The sequence below is a fragment of the Ascochyta rabiei genome, chromosome 18 (genome assembly GCF_004011695.2).
Source record: "Ascochyta rabiei chromosome 18, complete sequence".
NCBI classification, from domain to species: domain Eukaryota; kingdom Fungi; phylum Ascomycota; class Dothideomycetes; order Pleosporales; family Didymellaceae; genus Ascochyta; species Ascochyta rabiei.
In genome coordinates, this window is record NC_082422.1 from 234,215 (window position 1) to 254,761 (window position 20,547).

At 55.2% G+C, this 20,547-nt stretch overlaps 6 protein-coding genes across 6 annotated transcripts, besides 2 other annotated features; 2 read left to right on the forward strand and 4 right to left on the reverse strand.

Moving 5' to 3' along the window:
- Positions 1-46: 46 nt before the first annotated feature.
- Positions 47-1,648, reverse strand: EKO05_0009929 (Adenosylmethionine decarboxylase; the record flags this gene model as incomplete). The annotated part of the gene is made up of 1 exon (XM_038946966.1): positions 47-1,648. The coding sequence occupies one exon, from the start codon at positions 1,646-1,648 to the stop codon at positions 47-49; it is 1,602 nt and encodes a 533-aa protein (XP_038794490.1).
- Positions 1,649-2,400: 752 nt separating this feature from the next.
- Positions 2,401-2,434: a tandem repeat.
- A 222-nt stretch (positions 2,435-2,656) lies between these two features.
- On the reverse strand, positions 2,657-3,932 carry EKO05_0009930 (uncharacterized protein; the record flags this gene model as incomplete). Its single annotated transcript, XM_059637641.1, has 4 exons — positions 2,657-2,938; positions 3,012-3,222; positions 3,272-3,676; positions 3,730-3,932. The coding sequence occupies 4 exons, from the start codon at positions 3,930-3,932 to the stop codon at positions 2,657-2,659; spliced, it is 1,101 nt and encodes a 366-aa protein (XP_059493624.1).
- A 69-nt stretch (positions 3,933-4,001) lies between these two features.
- Positions 4,002-4,040: a tandem repeat.
- Positions 4,041-4,573: 533 nt separating this feature from the next.
- Positions 4,574-7,522, reverse strand: EKO05_0009931 (uncharacterized protein; the record flags this gene model as incomplete). The annotated part of the gene is made up of 7 exons (XM_038943008.1): positions 4,574-5,044; positions 5,105-5,631; positions 5,682-5,925; positions 5,970-6,323; positions 6,373-6,615; positions 6,662-6,759; positions 6,811-7,522. The coding sequence occupies 7 exons, from the start codon at positions 7,520-7,522 to the stop codon at positions 4,574-4,576; spliced, it is 2,649 nt and encodes an 882-aa protein (XP_038794492.1).
- A 583-nt stretch (positions 7,523-8,105) lies between these two features.
- Positions 8,106-10,496, forward strand: EKO05_0009932 (DNA helicase; the record flags this gene model as incomplete). Its single annotated transcript, XM_038946967.1, has 1 exon — positions 8,106-10,496. The coding sequence occupies one exon, from the start codon at positions 8,106-8,108 to the stop codon at positions 10,494-10,496; it is 2,391 nt and encodes a 796-aa protein (XP_038794493.1).
- A 3,383-nt stretch (positions 10,497-13,879) lies between these two features.
- On the forward strand, positions 13,880-16,153 carry EKO05_0009933 (uncharacterized protein; the record flags this gene model as incomplete). Its single annotated transcript, XM_038942908.2, has 7 exons — positions 13,880-14,271; positions 14,320-14,614; positions 14,676-14,820; positions 14,908-15,100; positions 15,156-15,235; positions 15,285-15,489; positions 15,538-16,153. 7 exons carry the CDS (start codon positions 13,880-13,882, stop codon positions 16,151-16,153), a joined length of 1,926 nt encoding a protein of 641 aa, XP_038794494.2.
- A 1,182-nt stretch (positions 16,154-17,335) lies between these two features.
- EKO05_0009934 (uncharacterized protein) lies at positions 17,336-20,356 on the reverse strand (the record flags this gene model as incomplete). Its single annotated transcript, XM_038942792.1, has 6 exons — positions 17,336-17,616; positions 17,684-17,901; positions 17,957-18,114; positions 18,168-18,742; positions 18,811-19,183; positions 19,238-20,356. 6 exons carry the CDS (start codon positions 20,354-20,356, stop codon positions 17,336-17,338), a joined length of 2,724 nt encoding a protein of 907 aa, XP_038794495.1.
- Between the last annotated feature and the right edge of the window lie 191 nt (positions 20,357-20,547).

A 20,547-nucleotide genomic window follows, 5' to 3' on the forward strand; every position in this document is an offset into this window, starting at 1 on the left:
CACATGAAGACAGCTCAAACCAAGGTTTGATCCAGAACCACACCACCTAAAAGATCTCGCCCAACCTAGGCTTTCCTCCCTTCCAGTCATCCCTTTCGTAGTACCTGAACACAAGGTCGTAGCCTTCGAGATCGTGCACAATGCGGTCGACACGGCGGTAGCCAGGGATCACCTCCACACGCTTGCTCTTCTCGAGGTTCTTGCCGGGCAGCTCGTCAGGCGAAGGCTTGGCCTCGAACAAAGTGATGCTGAAGCGGCCAGGCTTGAAGATGCCAACCACGTGCTCAATGACGTCAGCAGTCTCGCGACCGCTCTGGCGAGCAGGGACGTTGGTCTCGAATGAGGCATAAGAGCACTGAGGCTCCGGGGTGACGTGTACAGTGAAGTAGTGCGTGGCATCAGAACCCTTCTTGGATCCGTTTGGCGCGCCGCCTGGAGCGGGCACAACGCCATTGGCAGAGAAGCCGCAGGGAGTGAAGAGGTAGGCGTCAATGCGAGCGTCCGGGTACTTCGAAGTGGGGTAGACATCGGCCAGGCCACAGTGCTCAGAGACGACAGTACCCAAGGTGTGACCCTCGGTAGTCAACTCCTCAGGGAAGGTGAGCTCCTCGTCAGAATTGAAGCCCGAGTGATCGGAGGAAGTCTGTTCGAAGACATCGAAGCTCTCGTCGGAGATGTGGGTGGTGGCAGTAGAGTTGAGGACCGTAGAACCACCAAGGCTCTCGCACTCGCCCTCAGGGATGGAGCCAAGGGATTGGATAGCGTTCTTGCGAGCCTCACGGGCCCTCTGGACATAGCGACCTTCCGCGACCGCACTCGCGTCCTCGAGGTAGAACTGACGGGCGTTCTTCACATCGAGGTCAGTCATGAGTATCTCCAGAGTCTCGTCTTCTTCTTCGTCGGTGTTCATCTCGGGTAGCATGCGCTCAGGGACGCTCATGAACTTGGTCTTGGTCTCACGACGATCGACCTCCTCGGAACCGGGGCTGGGGGGAGGGGTCAGACTGGTATCAGGACCCGTGATGTAGAGGTACCAGTGTTCACCATTCATCTTGCCAATCATGTAAGCGCTGCCGCCCTCGAAACGCTGGTCCAAGAAGCGGACTTCGTCACGCCAGCTACGGTGAGGACCTTGCTGCATCTCTGGGTGAAGGAAGTTCTTCCTGCTGTAGAAGACGCGGTATGGCGTGGCAGCAGCGGCGAACCCAGAACCAGGCTGGGGCGTGACGTAGGGGAAGCCGGCATTGACTGCGGCAATCTCAAGGAGACGGGTGAGGCCCCAGAGAAGGGTAGTGGTACCGCACGTCTTCAGCACGACCTTGTGCGGGAAGACGAACATGCTCGACTCGGAGAGCAAGTAGGCATCGACGTGCTCAGACTCAATGACAGACAGGACCTTGCAGTTGACCAGGTCAAGCATCTCCTTCCAGATCTCAGCAGACACCTTCTTGAGGCCAAGCGGACCGGCCTGGCCGGGCAGGTCGGTGGCAGAGGAACTAAACCATACTTCCAGCAGCTTCTCAGGACCCTCGAAAGAGTTGGTGGAGTCGAGGTCGATAGTGGCCTCTTTGTTGATTGTCAAATGAGGCGTGCCCATGTGCGAAGATGGCGACGCAGTGTAGTGCTTGGGGATTTCCGTGGCGACCATCTCTTGGCTATGTGGCGGCTGTGCGCACAAGGTATTCGTTGTCTGGGCGTTTGCGTGGGGCGTATTCGCGGAGGTCCCGGTAGCGATTGGCTGACTGACGAGCAGTGAAGCACAGTCTGCTGCTCAGGCAAGCAATGCGGTGCTTGGCTGAGGAGAGAAGGCCCACGAGGGACGAGGATTGAAGAGGCTGGCTGGTGCCAGCAGCAGGTGTGTTGAATGAGGAACGACCGTAGAGGACGTTAGGGAGGTCGGGAGTTGGGGGGAATATACGAGGCTTTGCGCCGCGGAATGGTGTCAGTCGTTGCGCCTCGACCGACTAGATTCCGATACCCTGGACAAGTATCGGGACCAGCAGACGAGGGATCTGCTCAAGGGTGGATAAAGGTTGGGGGTGGAGGTCGAGGGTGGCTGGTGTTATCTAGGCCTGTGGACTGTTAGCAGGGTCTCTGGAGTACAGACATCAATGGGGAGCGGCAGTGGAAGGCGCGGTGGAGACGAGACTCACTTCGCAGGCTTGGATAGAAAGCGTACCAGATCCTCTTGACGCATGGAACAGCGAGGCGGAGCGGGGGAAAAGCTGTCTGCGGGCTGTCGCGGCCTATGCAGTGTGGAGATGCGTGGACAGTAGGCCGGCCAGCTTGGCGATGTCGAGTGCACTGGTGGGGCGGTGTGAAGGAGACGGTGCAATTGCTGTTGGGCGTTGACTGGGGGAGGTGTGAGTCGTTGTGCGAGTTTTCGCCGGTGGCGGGCGGACAGCAAACAGCGAACAGCGAACAGCGAACAGCGGGCAAACGGAGTGATGTGGGGGTGGAAACGTACGCAGAACCGGGGCTTGACGCGGGGAATCGACGATCACAGTGACAGCGGCTGTGGTGTTGTTGAGAATCAACAAAACTCGCGTGGGCGAAGAAAATTGCGCGTGCCTATGTTCGCCCAACGCTGGCTGTGTCGTCACTGCCCAATGCTCTGTGGCTGGGGAGCGCACGGCGCGCAAAGCGAACGAACGCTCTAGACGACGCTCCAGACATCGTCGATCCGGGCCGCATCGAACCAAGCACGTGTCAAGGCACAAACACCCCAGATCGAGCATGGCATGTACAGCAGGTCCGAGGATGCCGTTTCGTGTCCAGCTGCTCCCTCTTCTCGTTCCGGCATCTTCAGCTCCCCTGGGTCCCAAAATGGTAATCTTGGTCTTGTGTTTACAGATGGCCCAGGCCCCTGCGCAGACACGAGATCCAACAGAACAGCCAGCAGTCCGATGGGAGAATCGCACAGCGAGAAGGCGAGAGTCTGCGGGCGAAGTGAGAACAGTTGGTGCATCGTTGGGCCAAGTGGTCGTCCACCAGATGTTCGGTGAGCCCACGTCGGTGGTACTGCGGTAAGCTCTGAGGGGAGGTATCCAAAGCTCATCGCTGGGTAGGTACTTCGCCTTCGTCAGTCTTGCCAGGTGCCATTTCACCCACAGCAGCGGCTGGTCCTTAACCGTTGGTGCATTGAACTGGGGATTGCATGTATGCACAGCGAGACACCTCTTAGGCTCCCTAATTGCCAGCGCGCGGCAAATCTCAAATCCCCTGATTCTCGTCAGCACACAGACTCCTCCAGATCTCGAAAACAACTTACCACCCGCTACCACAGACGACCCACCGCTCATACCCCAACCTCCTCATCAACCCTGCAAACACCTCCGCTGCGCCATGGACCCCAAATTGAGGGTCCTCACTCGCATCACTGAACCCAAAGCCTGGTATACTCGGACACACGACGTGGAAAGCCAGCTCCCCCTCTCCCTCCGGACTCGCAAGCTGATCAATGATGCGCTGCACCTCAACGAAGCTGCCTGGCCACGAGTGGCAGTACAGCAGCGGCACCGCACTTGCGTGCGCTGAGCGTTTATGCACAAAGTGCGTACGCGCAGGTTTCTGATCTCCCCCACGCGCGCCTGGGGAAAGCGAAACCCGCGTGCGGAACTGCGGCAGCGTCGAATTGAAGGCGTCCTCCTCAGCACGCCAATCGTACGTCTCGAGCCTAACATCAACCCATAAGCATCGACTCCGTGTACGGCCTACAGACCAACATACCAGTGGTCCAATAGCGGCTCCAGCACGCTCTTCGGCGTGCCCAGCGCCCACTGCTCGGCTGGCCCCAGCGTCTCGTTCTCGCGCGGGAGCCGCGTGAGCTCGAGTTTCTGCTTCGTGAGCGCGAGGTACCGCGACGAGACGTGCATGCTGTACGGCACGATAGCGTCGACATCCTCTTGGACCGTCTGCACCGTGCGGTTCATGTTTGCGCGGGCCTGTCGTTCATGCACAGTGCATCCCAGTGGGTCGGTCAGGAAGCGAGAAGGGGGGAGAGAAGAAAATGAAGAAGAAGAAGAAGAAGAAGACGAGGAGTGTCACATAGCGTGCGCGAGATTACAGGACTCCAGACCTCGAGCTTCCGGGGATTTCGTCGTCGGTGTATGCCGTCCGCTACTCGTACGTGCCATGCACCCATATAGCGAGGCCGACGGACTGCGCTGCGAAACGCAGCCAGGCATTGCTGAATAAGGCAATGAACGGATAGAGTACGTCAGGGATGCATCAAGCCTACGCGTACTTGCAGCTCAGTGCCATGGAAAACAAAAGTCTAGAATGTGTATGTTGATATTCGTGAGCCCTCATTTGTTGCACCATCCGCCCTTGCACGTTGGAGCCGTCGCCACACTGTGGCAGTGCACCGCCACTCAGGGTCCAGCGATCGACATACAGATTCCTGCATGTGGTCGTGGAAGCGACAGCGCCAGCCAGGCACACCAATCGGTATCCTCGGCCTGCATCTGGGAGGCAGAAGTACCGATGTACCTCAGTAGGCGAGGCCGAAGCAGTCACTGTGCACCTACCCATCCATCCATCTGCCGTGGAAAAGGGACGGACAGCTGCCTCACTATACGTCCCTGACGCCCGCCTGCGCACCGCCACCAGCTCCTGCTCCTCGTCCCGTGTGCGCTGCCGCCCCACCTCTAAGGTTCAGGCTGCCGATCCTCTGCACCAGGTTGCTGCCCACGGCGTCCACTGCACCCCTTGGCGCAAGCAAGCTCGGCGTCTGTGCGTCACCTTGCTGGACCCTGAACAGCCTGATGCTCGTGTTGTTCCATACGCCAGCTGTGCCCTTGGCCACGACCATCTCCGATGCAAATATGAAGCCCCAGAGAAGCGACTCATACCATCCCAATGAGAGGGTCGACCATTCGAAGAGGTGCACGCGGATCGGGGATGGGTCTATACCTGGGACAGTAGTGGTCTGGATGGTCTGGAGGGCTGAGGCTGTGTCCTCGCTCGGCCCAATCTTGGGCGACAATGTCTGAATGAGCATCAATGTGGTATGGAGGGGGAGCTCGGATAGCCAAGACTCGAGCTGCTCGCTAGTTAGTGTCTTGCGCGTTGCCTTATGGAAGGATAGGTGGGAGATGCTTACCCATGTTACTGACGGTGTAAAGAACTCGCTTGCGCCAAGCATGGGAGTTGCATTTACGCTGGCGAGGCTTGTCATGCTGTTCTGGCGGGAGAAGGTGGGCTGCCCGACTGGCATCTTGCCACGCGCCTTCTCGGACATGCCGCGAAGTTGTTGGGGTACCGATTCGTCAATCGAAGAGGCTATCGATGCGCTTCGTGATGCGCCTCGTGAGCCCCCTGAACGAGGTGACTGTATCGGCGATGTCGATCGTGGAGGTGGGCTGGCCTCCTCTATATCAGAATCTTCCTCGTCACTGCCAATGGCGAAAGCGCTGTTTTCTTCTGGCACATTGCCCAACGATGGGGTTCTGGCAGCTGTGGGGCTTCGTAGGCTGTCGATGGATGCCTGCCTTGACAACTCTGCACCGCCTTCCTTGCGCAGCTGATTTTGACGTTCGATCTCCTCTTGCCCGCTCTCAAGCGTGAAGTCCCGCAACGCCTGGAACTTTTTCTTGGATCGTATGATCGCGTAAACAAGATTGGGGTTGTCTGGTCAATCAATCAGTAACTGCGCGCGGCTATGGACGACTGCTTCTCACATTTATATTGATGCTCGACCATGGCGTTAATCGCTTCCAGTAGAGAATGAAGAAGAGTGTGGTTGGTCTCGTTGGCCAACAGAAAGCTAGGCGAAGATATCGAGGCGAAAAGCTGGAGCAGCTTTGAACTCGACGCACGCCCAAGGTGTTGCACGTGTGCTGCAATATTGTTGAGGATGGCAAGCAACGCTGGATAAACAGCATCTAGCTTGCCCTTGCCAGTTGTGAGCAGTGTGTAGATCGACTGAGATCATTAGCTAATGCTGCGATGCGAGCCATGAAACATACTGTGATGACGTAGTCCGCGTAGGTCCCATGAAAGTTAGGTATCCGTATGCTTGGTGGCAGAGACTCCTGTCCCTCGAATGTCTTATTCAGACTCTTGCCAAATTGAGGCTCAACACTCAAAGTCTGTAACACAAAGACGCACATGCGCACCAACCCTTGTTTGGAGGGCTCGTTGCGCTGGTCGATCGCATAGTACAGCACCAGGACCACAAAGTCATGCGCTCTGTCTGTGTCAATGATGAAGGAGCGGAAGCGCTTGTTGCATTGCAGAGCTTCCCAAAATAGCATAATCATCTCCGGCGCCCACGTCAGTGATTTGTGGCTTCCAGGGAGGTATGATGAGTTGGCTTGAAGCTGCAGAGTATTAGCCCAATGATTCCGTCTCATGGAAATGGCGACGTACAGGCTGGTTTAGGATCCTCGTCATTCCGTCTACCAAGAATTGGAAGTCTTGTGGGCGATGTAGGCGTCCGAGGAAGTGCCTGAAGAAGTTCTTTGGAGCAGGGCCGTTGCCGGCTTCAGGTATGGGGTACAGAATCAGCACCAAAAGGAGCTGCAAGCAGTAGGTGACGAGTATCTGCCTCTGGTCTCTGAACACGACATGATCGTAAGGTACTCGCCATGTCGCAGGATTGTATTTCAGAGTCTGCAGACGTTAGCGCGTGTGCAGCAATGCAGAGCGCAGGACGCACAGTATTCAGCATTGAGCAAAGCACCGATAAGACTACTTGCTTCTCTGGGCAGGTAGCCATGTAGGTGACGGCTCTTACACCCTTGACAGGTAGTATGGCTGTGTTGAGTCAGCGTTGGCGTGTAGCCATGTCATTGTCGTGTTGCATACCAGCGGACATGTACATGGACTTGCTGGCGAAGGTGAGCAGCAGCCGTAGTATCTCTGTCCTGTTGCTCTCGAGCTCCTTGGTCGAGGCTACTGGTGTGTTGCAGCCAACACCGCTCTGCCAGATCGCATACGAGACCTTGTTCTTGCCTCCTTGGACCTTGGGCAGCGTGAAGTCGGAGAAGAACAGCAGATCGATCAGCGTGTCTATGATCTCCTCGGCCAAAGGCTTGGCTTTTGTGAATTCGGGCTCGGCCTCGGTTGGGGTTGGGTCTGGGTCCGACTCGTCGAAGATGACCTCGCTCTTCAGCAGTTGGCCGCGCCGGCTGCGTTTGCGGCGCTCGGCCCAGAAGAACGTGTCCTCCCATGACTCCAGCTGGTCTGCTTCGTAGACAAAAGGCAGCAGCCTGGTAAGCACGCGTATGCAGTTGAGCGCATCCCGCTCCGGGGCAAGCTCGGGGTCGGGGAAGGAGGGGTGGTTGCGGAGGACGACGAGGCGGGAGGTGACGGCGAGTATGAGGGTTTCGAGGTTGGCTAGGTTGTCGTCGCGGGTGCGCCGTATGTCAGCGGGCGAGAAGAGCGAGAAGACATCCTCGGCCGACTCTGGCAGCTGCCAGAAGCCCGTCCAGTATTCATCGTCGGCGGGGATCTGCTTGGGCTCCGATAGGCGGAAGATGCCCTGCTTGAAGGTGAGTTTGGAGTCGGATGCGCCCATTGGAATGCATGTCACGGCTTCATGTGCGCAGTGTGTGTGGCATGTGTGTCGTATTCGTGCTATGGAGCGCACCACCCCGGACCCGTTGACGTCGGCGATGCAAACAAGGCAAACAAGGCAAACAAGGCAAACGCTGCCCTACGAACCAAGCCGAACCCAAGCGCCTCACGGACCCAAGCGCCTCACATCATCACATGCTCTGCTCGCGCGACCCTGCCCTGCCTACCAAACCAACCCAAACCCCAGATTGCAACAACACAGAACAGAACAAACGCCCCCAGCGTCTCGATACCCGAGCTTTCCAGAGCAGGTTTGGACGAACAGCGTGCAGCCCAGGTCGCTGCGCCACAGTGCGAACGCGGTTGTCGTGATGACATAATCTCCAGTCTCATCATTCATGTACCGGTAATCCCAGGCATCTCCGCCACCACGACACCTCAACTCCCACTCTCACTCGCCTCGCACCCACCCCGCCCACAGCCCGTGCACGTACTCCCGACTGCTATCGCCATACACGTGCATACCGCCGTCGGAGTAGCCGTACCAACGTCGACTGCGCTGCTGCGCGCCGCTGCGCACCAGCATGCCGCCAAAACGCAAGCTTCAGTCGGCGGCTGAGGTGGAGGCAGAGGATGCGTGGGACGATGACGTCGGCGTTATGAGTGACCAGGAGACGTTCGACACGTTGAAGGACCAGTTCGATGTGAAAGCTATGACGAAAAGGGCGCGGCAGGGCCGGCCTCAAGATGCAGCTGCGCATTTGTTCAGGAAATCCGACCAGTCGAACGCACCCATGAAAGCAGACCAGCAGAATCGCCCACTATGGATCAACGATGCGGGCGGTATCATCATCGAGTCTTTCCATCCTCTCTTTGATGAGGCGCAAGACTTCCTGATCAACATTGCTGAACCACAGTCGCGTGTATCCAAAATGCATGAGTATCAGCTTACCACGCATAGTCTTTTCGCAGCCGTCAGTGTCGGCCACTCCAGTCAGGAGATCATCGACAAGCTCGACAAGTACTCGAAGACGGCCTTGTCTGATTCAATCATTCAGTTCATTGAGAGGTCCACCTCGGCTTTCGGAAAGGCAAAGATTGTGTTGAAGAAGACGCTCTCCTTCATCGAAAGTGAAGACCCCACTATTCTCAACAAACTTCTCCGTGATCCTATAGTCGCCGAATGCAGAGCAGACCAGACGGATGGCTTGATCAAGGAGGCTGCGCCGAAGATTGGGCAGATGGCGATTCCAGGCACCAAACTCGCTGCTGGGGCCAACCAGATTGCACAGCCATCTGGTGCCGAGCCAGCACCGGCCGACATGATTGCAACACTACGGGAGGATGATGACGACGACGAGGTGGCCCAAGTCCACTCTTTCCAAATCAAAAGTGATGAGAGAGAACGGGTCGTCAAGCGTTGTCGCGCTATAGGCCTCCCTCTAACAGAAGAGTACGATTTCAACAACGACATGAAGAATCCCAACCTCGAGATCGATCTCAAGCCGCACGCTCAGATTCGTTACTACCAAGAGAAAGCACTGAGTAAGATGTTTTCGAACTCTCGAGCACGATCCGGCATCATTGTCCTACCTTGTGGCGCAGGAAAGACGCTCGTCGGTATCACAGCAGCTTGCGGTGTGAAGAAGTCGGTCATCGTCCTCTGCACAAGTGCGATGAGTGTTGTGCAATGGAGAGCCGAGTTCATCAAGTGGTCGAACATCAATCCTGAAGACATCGCCGTCTTTACAGCAGACAACAAGAACGTCTTCCCTCGCAACGCTGGCATTATCATCAGTACATACTCCATGATCAGTACCGTCCAGAAACGGTCACACGACGCTGAGAAGGTCATGAACTTTATCAAAGAGAGGGAATGGGGCCTGCTCATTGCCGATGAAGTTCACGTCGTACCTGCCAATATCTTCAAGAAGGTCACTTATCAGATCGCATCACACGCAAAGCTCGGGCTCACTGCTACTTTGCTGCGAGAAGACGACAAGATCGATGATTTAAACTTCCTGGTGGGTCCCAAGCTGTACGAAGCTAATTGGCAGGAGCTGTCGGAACAAGGCCATATTGCCCGGGTGCAGTGTGCAGAAGTGTGGTGTCAAATGACCCCTGAGTTCTACCAAGAGTGGCTGAAACCAGCGTCACTGCAGAAACGCGCATTGCTGTCCATCATGAACCCACGGAAGTTCCAAGCATGCCAATTTCTCATCGACTATCACGAGTCGCGAGGCGACAAGATCATAGTATTTTCCGACAATGTCTATGCTTTGGAGAAATACTCTCGCAAGCTCGGGAAGGCGTACATTTACGGCGCAACACCACAAGCCGAGCGTCTCCGCATCCTCGAAAACTTCCAGCACAATCCTTTGGTGAATACCATATTTCTTTCCAAGATCGGAGACACCAGTCTGGACCTGCCAGAGGCCACCTGTCTTATCCAAATATCTTCTCACTACGGCTCACGTAGGCAAGAAGCTCAACGGTTGGGTCGCATTCTGAGAGCGAAGAGGAGGAACGATGAAGGCTTCAACGCATTCTTCTACTCTCTCGTCTCCAAGGATACAGATGAGATGTTCTACTCTTCCAAACGACAAGCCTTCCTCGTGGATCAAGGTTACGCTTTCAAAGTCATTACTCGCCTTGAAGGTCTCGACTCACACTCCGGTCTCGCCTTCGCGACACCGCAGGAAAGACGTGAGCTGCTCATGGATGTTTTGCTGGCAAAGGACGAGGACGCGAGAACAGAGAATATTCAAGGCGATGCGTTTGGATCCAAGTACGCTTCCGGGATGGGTAAGAAGAAAGGTGGTGTTCGCAGAACTGCAGGCGCGCTCAGCGAATACTCGGGTGGACAAGACATGGCGTATCTGGAGACGAACAAAAGCAGAAACAAGGAGCTCAAAGGCACAAAGGGCATCAAAAACACTTTCCTCAAGAGCATGGCCAGATCTACAAAGAAGTAGGGCATCTCTGAAGCCGTGGCTTTTGGGACGGTCGACACGCCAGCGGTGTCTGTCCGCGCCCTATGTCGGTTGTGTCAAATATTGTGATCTCGGAGTGGCCTGCGCTTAGAACCACAATACAACATCGACCATTCCCTGTGAGATTCATCGTCCCGAGTAATGCGATGTGGCGACGTGGGATTTGAGTAGACCCTTCGTGTACTGCGCTCCGCAGCTAGTCCTGTGCCCATGGTAGATCTTGCCGGAAATAAGATGGTTGGCCGAATTCAATGCGCGGACTGTGTAGAACAGTGGCCCCCTGTACTCGCCAGGGGATGCGCTGTTGTCCGCCGTCCATCGCAGTTGGGCGACGCGGCATGGCCATGACACGGGTGTGGATAGGCAGGAGATTCCTGCCATGTGTGGTCTCCATTGAGACAATGCCTAGGCAGCTCAGTCATCACGAGTTCCGCGTGCAGATTTCGCGCGGCACCCAATACCAGGGTTGGCCCGCTCGTCGCAATACTGTGTACACTTTTTTCTCCAGTTGATGTGCATCAGACGAAGCTTGTGACCCTGCATGAGTAAGGCTCCCTGTGGCAGTTCTCGACGTGTACTACTGCAGCGGCTTCGCACACACAAACTTGCTCCCATAGTTAACCTCTACTGCAAACGATGTGCTGGGCCCTATGATTGCCTCCATCACTGAACTGGCACACCACGACAGTGACAACGCAGGTACTGCTAATGCGCAACGCCCGATCTGCTGCACCTCTGCTCGTGGCCCTGCTCTTCTTGCACCCTCTGCATCATCGGCACGGCCTGGATGCGCATGGCGAAACTGCTGATCCTCGCTAAGAAAAGGGCCATCCAGCGCTCTGCGGAGGCAGATGCGTTCCCCGGCCAGATAGGTAGCCTATCCCCACAACTTGAAGGAACCTGCTTTCCCCACCTCATTGTACCGGCCGCCTCTCAGCGTCCGATCCACCAACTCTCTGTCCATGGCGATGAAGCAAACATCTCATGAGTCTGGAAGGCTCTCGTGTCCGCATCACAGGCGGAGCTGGCCTCATTGGGCGTGTTGTTGTTGATCACTTCGTCGCTTGACATGGCACACCCTACGGCCCAAGATGGCAGTGCTCCGTTCAAGACAGCCCGCCCGGAACTTTTTTCCGTCTGTTGCGACGTGCCCGGCGAAAGCAAAGTGCAAAAAGCTTTCGAGACGGCAGTTGATGTGCATGTTCTGGTCGATATCGCCATAGCGTCGGCCTCGCTCGACGTCGCGGCCCTCAAACCTTCACCATTCGCCGACGCATCGTTCGTTCAGCTGCGAAGCGTACTTGACATCAACATTGCGGGCACATGGCTGCCTGCACGTGAATTGGAGTCGTGGCTTGCGTCAAGCAAGGCACACCGGCACACCGGTGAGACATGCCAACCGCGTTGTCATAGGTGACGAGAGTGGTATCTTCGGCGAGCGACAGAATGCAGACTACAGCCTTGGCCAAAGTGCCGTACCAGGTGGATTACTGCATTCGCTACGGATAGAAGTCCCGAGTGATCCACCAGGTGCTCAATTCAACGTTGTCGCCCCTGGCCTAGTTGCGCACGTATTGATGGAAACAAGAGTGCACGCAAAATCTAGACCAGCCATTACCATCTTGGCATCCAGGCGACAGTAACACGCCTTCAGACTCGACAGCACCATCGTGTGCTGCATCGCTAAATTTCGCTCGTCACGGTCAGCAGCGACGCCCAAAACATCGATATGCACACACCATGGCTGACCCTTGCAGACTGCACTAGGTAGGCGACCCGATTCCTATCAAAGCTGTCGCTATGAACATCCTGTTCATTGCTAGCCACTCCTTTAGCAATCACGTTCACGGTCAGATCATCGCCGTTGATAGGTAGTGGTAAGCAGGGCAAGGTGGTGTGGACACAAGCTGAGGCGCCCCAGCCCTATGGGTAGATCCACCAACAGATTCGCCTCCATCTGCCAGTCCGCGGACGTGTTGTCCGAATCGCTCAGGCACACGATCGAGATCAGGAACTGTCTCCTACTTTGCAGAGTATGCCCGACTGTCACCAGTCTGAGACATGGTTCTGGCAAGCCGATTTCTAGCAAGCTTCAAGTAAAGCCTAACTTTCCTTCTCAGCACTCTGGGCCCTTATGCCACAGCGTATCATCCTCCCAGGTCATACGATGTGATCTTGTCGGCCCTTCACTGGAGCACCTGCCTGCCATGGCTGTGGCGTGATGAGTAATCGTTTTCCTCGCGTCTCTGGTTTTGCAAGAACATGACTTGCACGGAGCACTATTCCGACAGTTGACGATGCATTTTTGATTCGCCAAAACTAGGCGATTCCAACTGCACCCAGCGTACCAGCGTACAACACCAGGTAGCGGCGTGTTTTCAGCCTGCCTTACTGGTCCATGACAGAGGATCACGATCCACGACAGAACAAATCCGTCCAAACGGCGACGCTCTTCAAGACGTTGACATGCTCAATACGCCAGGCAATAATAGCCATCCAGCTGCTGCGGAATCCGTGTCGTACATCGATTACAGGCCGACCGAGATGAGCTGCGGAAGCATACATGCGCGTGTTGCATATCGGATCGGATAGCCCGCGGGTGGCGCCTAGCGACCTGACGCACGACAGAGTGCAAGCGGACTTTGCCCCGCAGCGAATGACTTGCCGAACTTTACCAAGTTCTTAGAGGTCCTGGCGTGCTGATCCAAGGACGCTGGTTCTGTGAATGTCCGATCCTCATGCGCACCTCCCGTAGTCTACTTTAATGACCGAAATGGCTCCCTTGGACTGCTCATAAGATCTCGCCACTGCAGTGTCGTCAGCCTAGAAGATTGACAGGCTCCGGCATCCTGTGTCTGCCCGAGCCAGACGTTCTTTGAACTACAGCGCCTGTGAAGCTCGTCCCTACCATACTGCCGGCATGCCTTCCCCACAGAAAATCCTGCCCTCTCATATCACGAGCGGATTTCCCTTGCCATGTCACCCATTTGTCTTTCTCCAACATTGATCATTGTTACTGACTCGCAAATTTTCGAAGGCTGGTGCCCACTTTCTCAGGCATCTTCCGCTTGGAATGGTTCTTCCCCCAAGCACCACTCGTTGATGGTACCGCCAATATGTCCACGTTTCGAGCACTTCAACCAGCACGGATGGATCAAGAACCAACACCCCAACCACAGCTGCAATCCCAACCACGGCCGATTCTGACCTCGAAACCGAAACGAACAGTGACGCTTGGTGCATGTGTGGCATGCAGAAAACGCAAGTCAAAATGTGATGGCAGTCGTCCAGTATGCACATGCTGCGCTCAGAAAGATACAGAGTGCGTTTACGAGCTCGGGCCCAACGAGAAGCCATCACAGGCGATGAAGCGGAAGAACGAGGAGATGCAGGGTGAGCTGTCGAATCTGCGCCAGTTGTATGACTTCCTTCGACTGCGACCTGAGCAGGAAGCCCTGGAGGTCCTCAAGCGCATCAGATCAAACTCCCCGGACGTACCTCCCTCCCAACGCATTTCAGAGCTGGCAGAGTTTGTCCGCCATGGAAACTCGCTCACTCATCAGCCTTTGCACACACCGCCTTTAAGCAATCGTGAGCGCGAATCTGCTCTCTCTGTGACACTTCCTCCACTTCGCCAGGCCCTGGATTCTTCTGGCGCGATGAAGCCCTACACTCTACCCTATCTTGGTATACACAAAATGGGCTATGACGGTCCAGCTACCCAACGGCGGAGACACACCCAAGATCTGTCAGCTCGGTGAGTCGAGTGCACGCCGCACACGGGAGCGATTTTGACCAGCTCCAGCACAGAGAGCCAAAGCTCTCTGCCTCGACCCACTTCCATTGAGGCCATACTACAGACTCCTTCGTCTGCGGCTGCGGATGACCTGGCTGCAGATCCAAGGCTGAGGTACATTGGCAACTGGACAGGCGTTACCGATGATACCGGTTTCCTGGCCCATCTCTTCATGACATGGACTGAGAGAGAGCACATCTACTACCATTTCTTGGACCGGGAGGCGTTTCTTGCGGATCTGTCGTGCAACCGTAGCGATTTCTGTTCAGAACTTCTTGTTAACGTCGTGCTTGTTTCCGCTTGTGTGAGTCCTCAAACCTGGCATGCTGAAACCATACCTGAATCGCAAGCTGACCGTGCGGTAGTTCCACTCGTCCTTGGTCAAGGACCGTAACAAGCCATTCTCGGAATCTTCAATTCAAACTTCCTTCTACCACGAGGCGAGGCGACTATGGGATCTTGAGAAAGACAGGGACAGCCTGACCAAAGTGCAAGCTGGTATGATTTTCTGTAAGCGCGCATCTTCCCAGATCAATCTCCATCCACGGAAACTATATGGACACTTTGGAAATGCTCGCTGACTTCGGCCCTTTATAGATCTCGTGCTTGCCAAGTATGGCCGAGACAGAGACGGACAACGCTTTCTCCTCGACGCATGCAAGACTGCTCAGCACCTAGGCCTGTTCTACCATGAATCATCCCACTACAGCACGACACCATCGCATGTATCTGTCGATAGATGGGAAAGAGCTCGAGCAGTGACCGCGTGGGCAGTGCACAACTTTCAGCTGTAAGTTGATTTCAAAGCCTCGAAAATGGTGTCCGCCGAGCTAACAAAGCTACAGCTCCATGTCCATCACTTACTCTACCCCTGTGATCATCACGACGCTTCCTTTGACTCCAATCCCATATCGAGATACTGAACGTAAGTCGGTTGTTCCCAATCAGGTTCGGGGCTAACATCATCCTGGCAGCCCTCTTCGGCTCCGAATGCGCACTGCATACGATCCTCCTCGATTGTGTCAGAACGATACAAGACTATGAGCACACGAGCCTGCACGATACGCACAATGCAGATCAGATCGAAGCCTGCTACTCTCGACTAAGATGTTGGTGGAACTCGCGGCCTGCTAGCTTAGATCCGGACAGACACCCAACACAAGTAAATCTTCTTTGCGCGTGAGTATTCGAGTCATCCCTCCGTGCCATGTCTGCTAACATGCATAGAATGCAATACAATGTCAACATTGTCAAGCTCTTTAGACCCGTTGTGGACCGTGGGACATCATCAGAGCAAGGCGCAGCCTATGTCAATCGGGCCAGGTCAGCCATCTCGGCCTCCTTGAAGGAGATACGACGCGTGGTCAAACTGCACGATACTCACCATGGCTGGTCAAACGCCATCACGTTTGTCCTGCACGGCATCACGGTCGCGAGCTTTGGAACCCTCGACGAGATATCAGACGACGATTCCAGCCTACCGCAAACCGAATCGGACGAACGTTACCAAGGCCTAGTTACATGTTTGCGCGCCTTGACAGTGATCCTCAGCTACAGTTACTATGCACAACCAATCTTCCGACTCCTGACACAGAAGTGCAAGGCGCTAGGCGTAAGGCTGCCTGCTGAAGTACAGGGGGCGCTGGACTATTGCACAAGCGAGGAGTGGACCAGAAAGGCTGCTGAACTGGTCAGTAGCCAGTTCATCGCAGACACACGGTCGGTCGCAACCGACGCCGCAAGGCCGACGATGGATGCCGTCGTCTCGAGGTGGGAAGACCTCACGCTCGAGGATGGACGGACGGGAGCGGTGAACAACGGGAAGGAGCGAGCTGATGCGTGACACGTTGTTGTTTTCATTTATTCGTCGTACGCCGTGTGGCTTTGCATGAAATCGATACCCCAAGCTATCCGCTTACAGGTGGTGTATGTCCCACTTCAGAAATACCCACCGTTCCATGACCTTTGGGGCACAACCCCGTGCGATTTTTCTCCGAATGACACGCCCTCTGCGAAACCCGGCTCCAACTGAGCTATTGACCCACAAATGCATCCCCATCTGCACCCGGCCTCCAGCCTCTCAGCCTTCCAGCCTTCACAAAAAAGCATGACCAGCAGCCCGTCTATCGGGCCTTTCGCACTTGGCGCTTCCATCTCGAAGCCCAACGGCCTGCCTCGCTCGCTCGCCGCGAACCCGCCCCGGGCTCGGCAGAAACCACGTAGGTACCGCCGTGCACACGCAGCTAATTCACCGACGTTGCATCCACGCGGCGGCCTCGCTCATTGGCGTTCGGAATGCCTTCCTTTACGCTGCGGCGCACGCTCGTATCGAGATGTCAATCGAGATCCCGCATCCCCAAGCGTCCGTGTCTGCTGCTGATCATCATCCCCAGCAGGGAAGTGGGTGGGGGACGAAGCGCGCTTGCCCTCGCGCTCGCCCAGGGCCTGGGCCTGTCTGCCTGATGGTAGGTAGTAGGTACGTACCTGCCCGCCCGGCCCTGCCGCATGCGGAGGGAGCCTTCCGGCGCAGGAGGAGCCAGGAATTAAACTCCCGTCGAATCGGGGGCGAGAGGAGACTGCGGCTCCGTGTGGGGCGCGCGTGGACGCTTGGCTGGCTTCGCTGCTCTCTGCGCTGGACACAGTTGGGGGGTCTCTGCGGCTCCGCGTGCAGGGGTGCGAGTGGCGCGAGTGGTGGGGCGGGTGCAGTATCCGATGTGGCGTCATTCTGGGTGGAGGGTCGGCGCATCAGGCGTGCTGTGTGGGCTGCGATAGACCGACCGCTTGATGTGGTGGAGAGCTCGGATGAACCGGGCCAAGGGTCAGGCACTGTCGTGACTGAGAAGGCCGCAGAGACAGGCTTTGCTTGGTGCAAGTCGAGTTGCCATCACTACTTCACGGCTTCGTGGTAGTACTACGTTTCCTGCACAACTCTTTGGGCTAACTTTGCACAGTCAAACACATGTTTCGAGGATGGCCTGTACCATAGAACAGCATGTGAACGATCCTGGCTGATTCGCAGTGATCGTTACAACTTCGCAAGCACAACATGCTCCCTGACAATGCTTCTGCCGTCGGCGCTGCGCTTTACCACCTTGCCATGAGTTTTCACATCGCCAGTCTGCGGTACTGGCGTCTTGCTTCCGTCGCCATCGTCTGCCGGAGGAAGTGAATTTTTGACCCAAAACATCATTTGCTCGTCACCATCTCGGTCCTTCCACACAGTGACCTGATACGCATATTTGTTTGCGCGAAGCTGAGTCTTGTGCTGCGCAACGAAGTAACCTACAGCAACTCCGTTCGGGGATCCTAGGGTATTTGTGTCAGCGGTGCAATCCAGCGAGGAAACGCAACTCGACGCAGGAAGTTTACTCACCGAGCATCGCCTTACCCTCGTCGGTCTCCATGTCGAATACCAACCCTGGCCACTTTGGTAGATACCTCTCGCGTTGCTGTCCGTCAGGAACTCTGTACGTCTTCAACGCTAGTTCAATAAGTTTCAGTGTATCGGCATTGACAATGTCGTGAACGAGAAACTTGTTGATGTTGTCGAGGTTGGCTCCATCCGGGTGCGCCCTTCTCCAGAAGGCCCACCTGCATTTGATTGTAAGTTCGTGTATCGAGATCGTGGCATCAACAAACAACTTACGAGATATCAGATATTTGCCGCAGTCTCGGTAGATCATTAACCAGCGGCCGTTCTACCTTCCAAGCTTGAATGGCACCACGTTCGGCAGACTTGACATTGAGGAAGGAGATGACTCCATCACGAGCATTGACACCAATGTGAGCGTATGCGTCGGTCATCTGAGTAGGATTACAGGTCAGCCAATTCCGTGAAGAGGATGATGCTCACTCACCCGATACTTCTTGTCGCCGACAGTATAGCTCTGATCCTTAAGAGGTGTTGACTCTCCTGGATTACGGTGTGCTATGTTGAAGCACTGATTTTGACCGTCCTTGGATTTGTGCTTGAATCTTGTATCAATTCCGATTTGGTTCAAGCTGTCAGCGAGATTGTCGAGCTCGCAATACAACGACTTTCCTCGGAAGTCTGTATAACCCCAGGTTTTCAACTCCGCTTCGAGGGTGCCGTCCCATTCACTGTCGATAGGGTTCGCAAATTGTATCGCAGTATCCTTATTGCGCTTCGATGCTTGAGTCAATCTCTCGCCCCTGCAGACGTGTTTCTGCCAGAGTGACTGGTCGTCGCGGCGAGCAAGAGTTCTCTTCTCGTCTGACCGTTGCAAGGTCTGTTCATCTTTTTGGGAAGGGTAAGGCGCATCTTTGACGTAGTAAACGATCGTAGGTTCATCGCTGTCCATGTCATTTTCGTCCGGCTGAAAGACAGTGACCTGGTGAACATATTTGTTAGACCCAAGCTGAGGCTTATGCTGAGAAAGAAAGTACGCAACAGCAATGCCGTTCGGAGACCCTATCCATATTAGCAATCAGTTCCCAAAGGAGATCATTACCAGCAAGAGGATGGTTAGATGAACTCACCTAAGAGAGCTTTCCCTTGGTCTGTCTCAATATCGAATGTCACTCCTGGCCATGTCGGTACTGCTGTGAGTCGTTGTTGACCCTCAGGAACAGTGTGCGTCGCGAGGGCTTGCTGAATCGCGCCGACCGTATCTTGGTTGATGATCTGCGGTATGATGAACTTGGTGATGTGGCCGAGATTCGAGCCACCGTGAGCTTCATGCCAAAAGCCCCACGCAAGGTCTGACATCTGCCTTAATGCGGGGAGTTGGTCGACTGGGGGATTCTCGACACCCCATAGACTCGCAGCCTTGAGTGGGGCGGACGCTCGATCAATAAACCAAACGATACCTTCGTTGACGTTGATACCAAATGTACCGTGCGCACCAGTTGCCTATTTAGAGTTGTCACCAAACAGATTTCTTCTTGGACAGTGTGCTTCACTCACCCGATACACTTTATCGTTGACCTTGTATGTTTGGTCTTTAAGCTCGATATCATGGCCTTGGTCGTCCGTCTTTTCAGGATCGTAGTGAAATATGCGGAAGCAATCGTTCGAATCCTCGTGTTCGCTCTCGTTCTCACTCTCTGGCAGAACCTTGAGAGCCTTGTACGCCCTTCTGACATTGTAGTATTCGCCCTCGAAGTCACAATCAGCGTATGGCATGTCAGTATACCCCCAAAGCTTGCGCTCTGCTTTAAGTGCTCCACTCCAAGGGCTGTCGATAGGGCTCACAAACTCTTTTCCCTTGTCTGCATCCAGCTTAGACGCCTTTGTCAGCTTCTCACCACGGCATACATAGGTCGCCCAGCCATCTTTTGGAGAAGCCCTAGGCGAAGCTGGCAATGAAGGGTCCTCAGGGGAGCCTGGACCTAATTTCGGGCGCTTAGGCGGTGGGGGTGAATCACCACCGAGTGCTGGCTCGTCGTTGTAGGAGGAAAGGGGGAGAATGTTAGCTGCTGGCGCTAGATCACGGCCAGCGAGACCTTTGCTCCGCTTTGGAAGATCCAGACCTTTCTGATTCGCTTTCGTGAGCGGCGGCGCATCTTTGACGTGAAAGATCATTGAGGGCTGGCTAACTTCCCATTCTGAAGCAAAGACGCTTGCTTGGTGGATGTGCTTGTTACCACCAAGCTGTCTCTTATGCTGAGATAAGAAGTCAAAGCAACAGTGCGAGTCAGCGAGAAGCTCTTTGTAACCCCAGAGCTTGAGCTCTGCTTCCATAGTGCTGTCCCATATACTGTCGATCGGCTCCACGAACTGCATGGCTTTTTCTTTGTCCAGCTTACACGCCTGGCTGAGCTTCTCACCTCGACAGACATACTTCTGCCATTCGAGCTGAGGTGTTGGCTCAGCAGCGACTACCGGCTCATCAAGAAATGAAAGTGATGCAGGGACTGGGTTTGCGCTATACTTGAGTGTGTTGTCAGCAGCAAGCGGGGTTCCGAAAACCTTGACAAGGGTAGTGATGTTGGTGACACTGTATGGTCGCGGAAGGGCAGGAACGACCCTGCCGGCTGCAAAGACCAGCAAGAGCGCGAAGACGACTGCAACCAACAGCCTCATCGTGGAGAGGCCGGGCTGGTAGTGGACAAGGTACAGAAGAGCGATTGTCTATGAGTTCTATGGTAGGGGAGAGCGAGAGCGCTGACGCTAAGGTAGGCGAGGCGCAGTGAAGGTGAAAGACCGCCTATTTTTGGCCATCTGCACTGGCCGTTCGGAAACTCTTCGTCATTTGTATGAAAAATTAAAGAGGG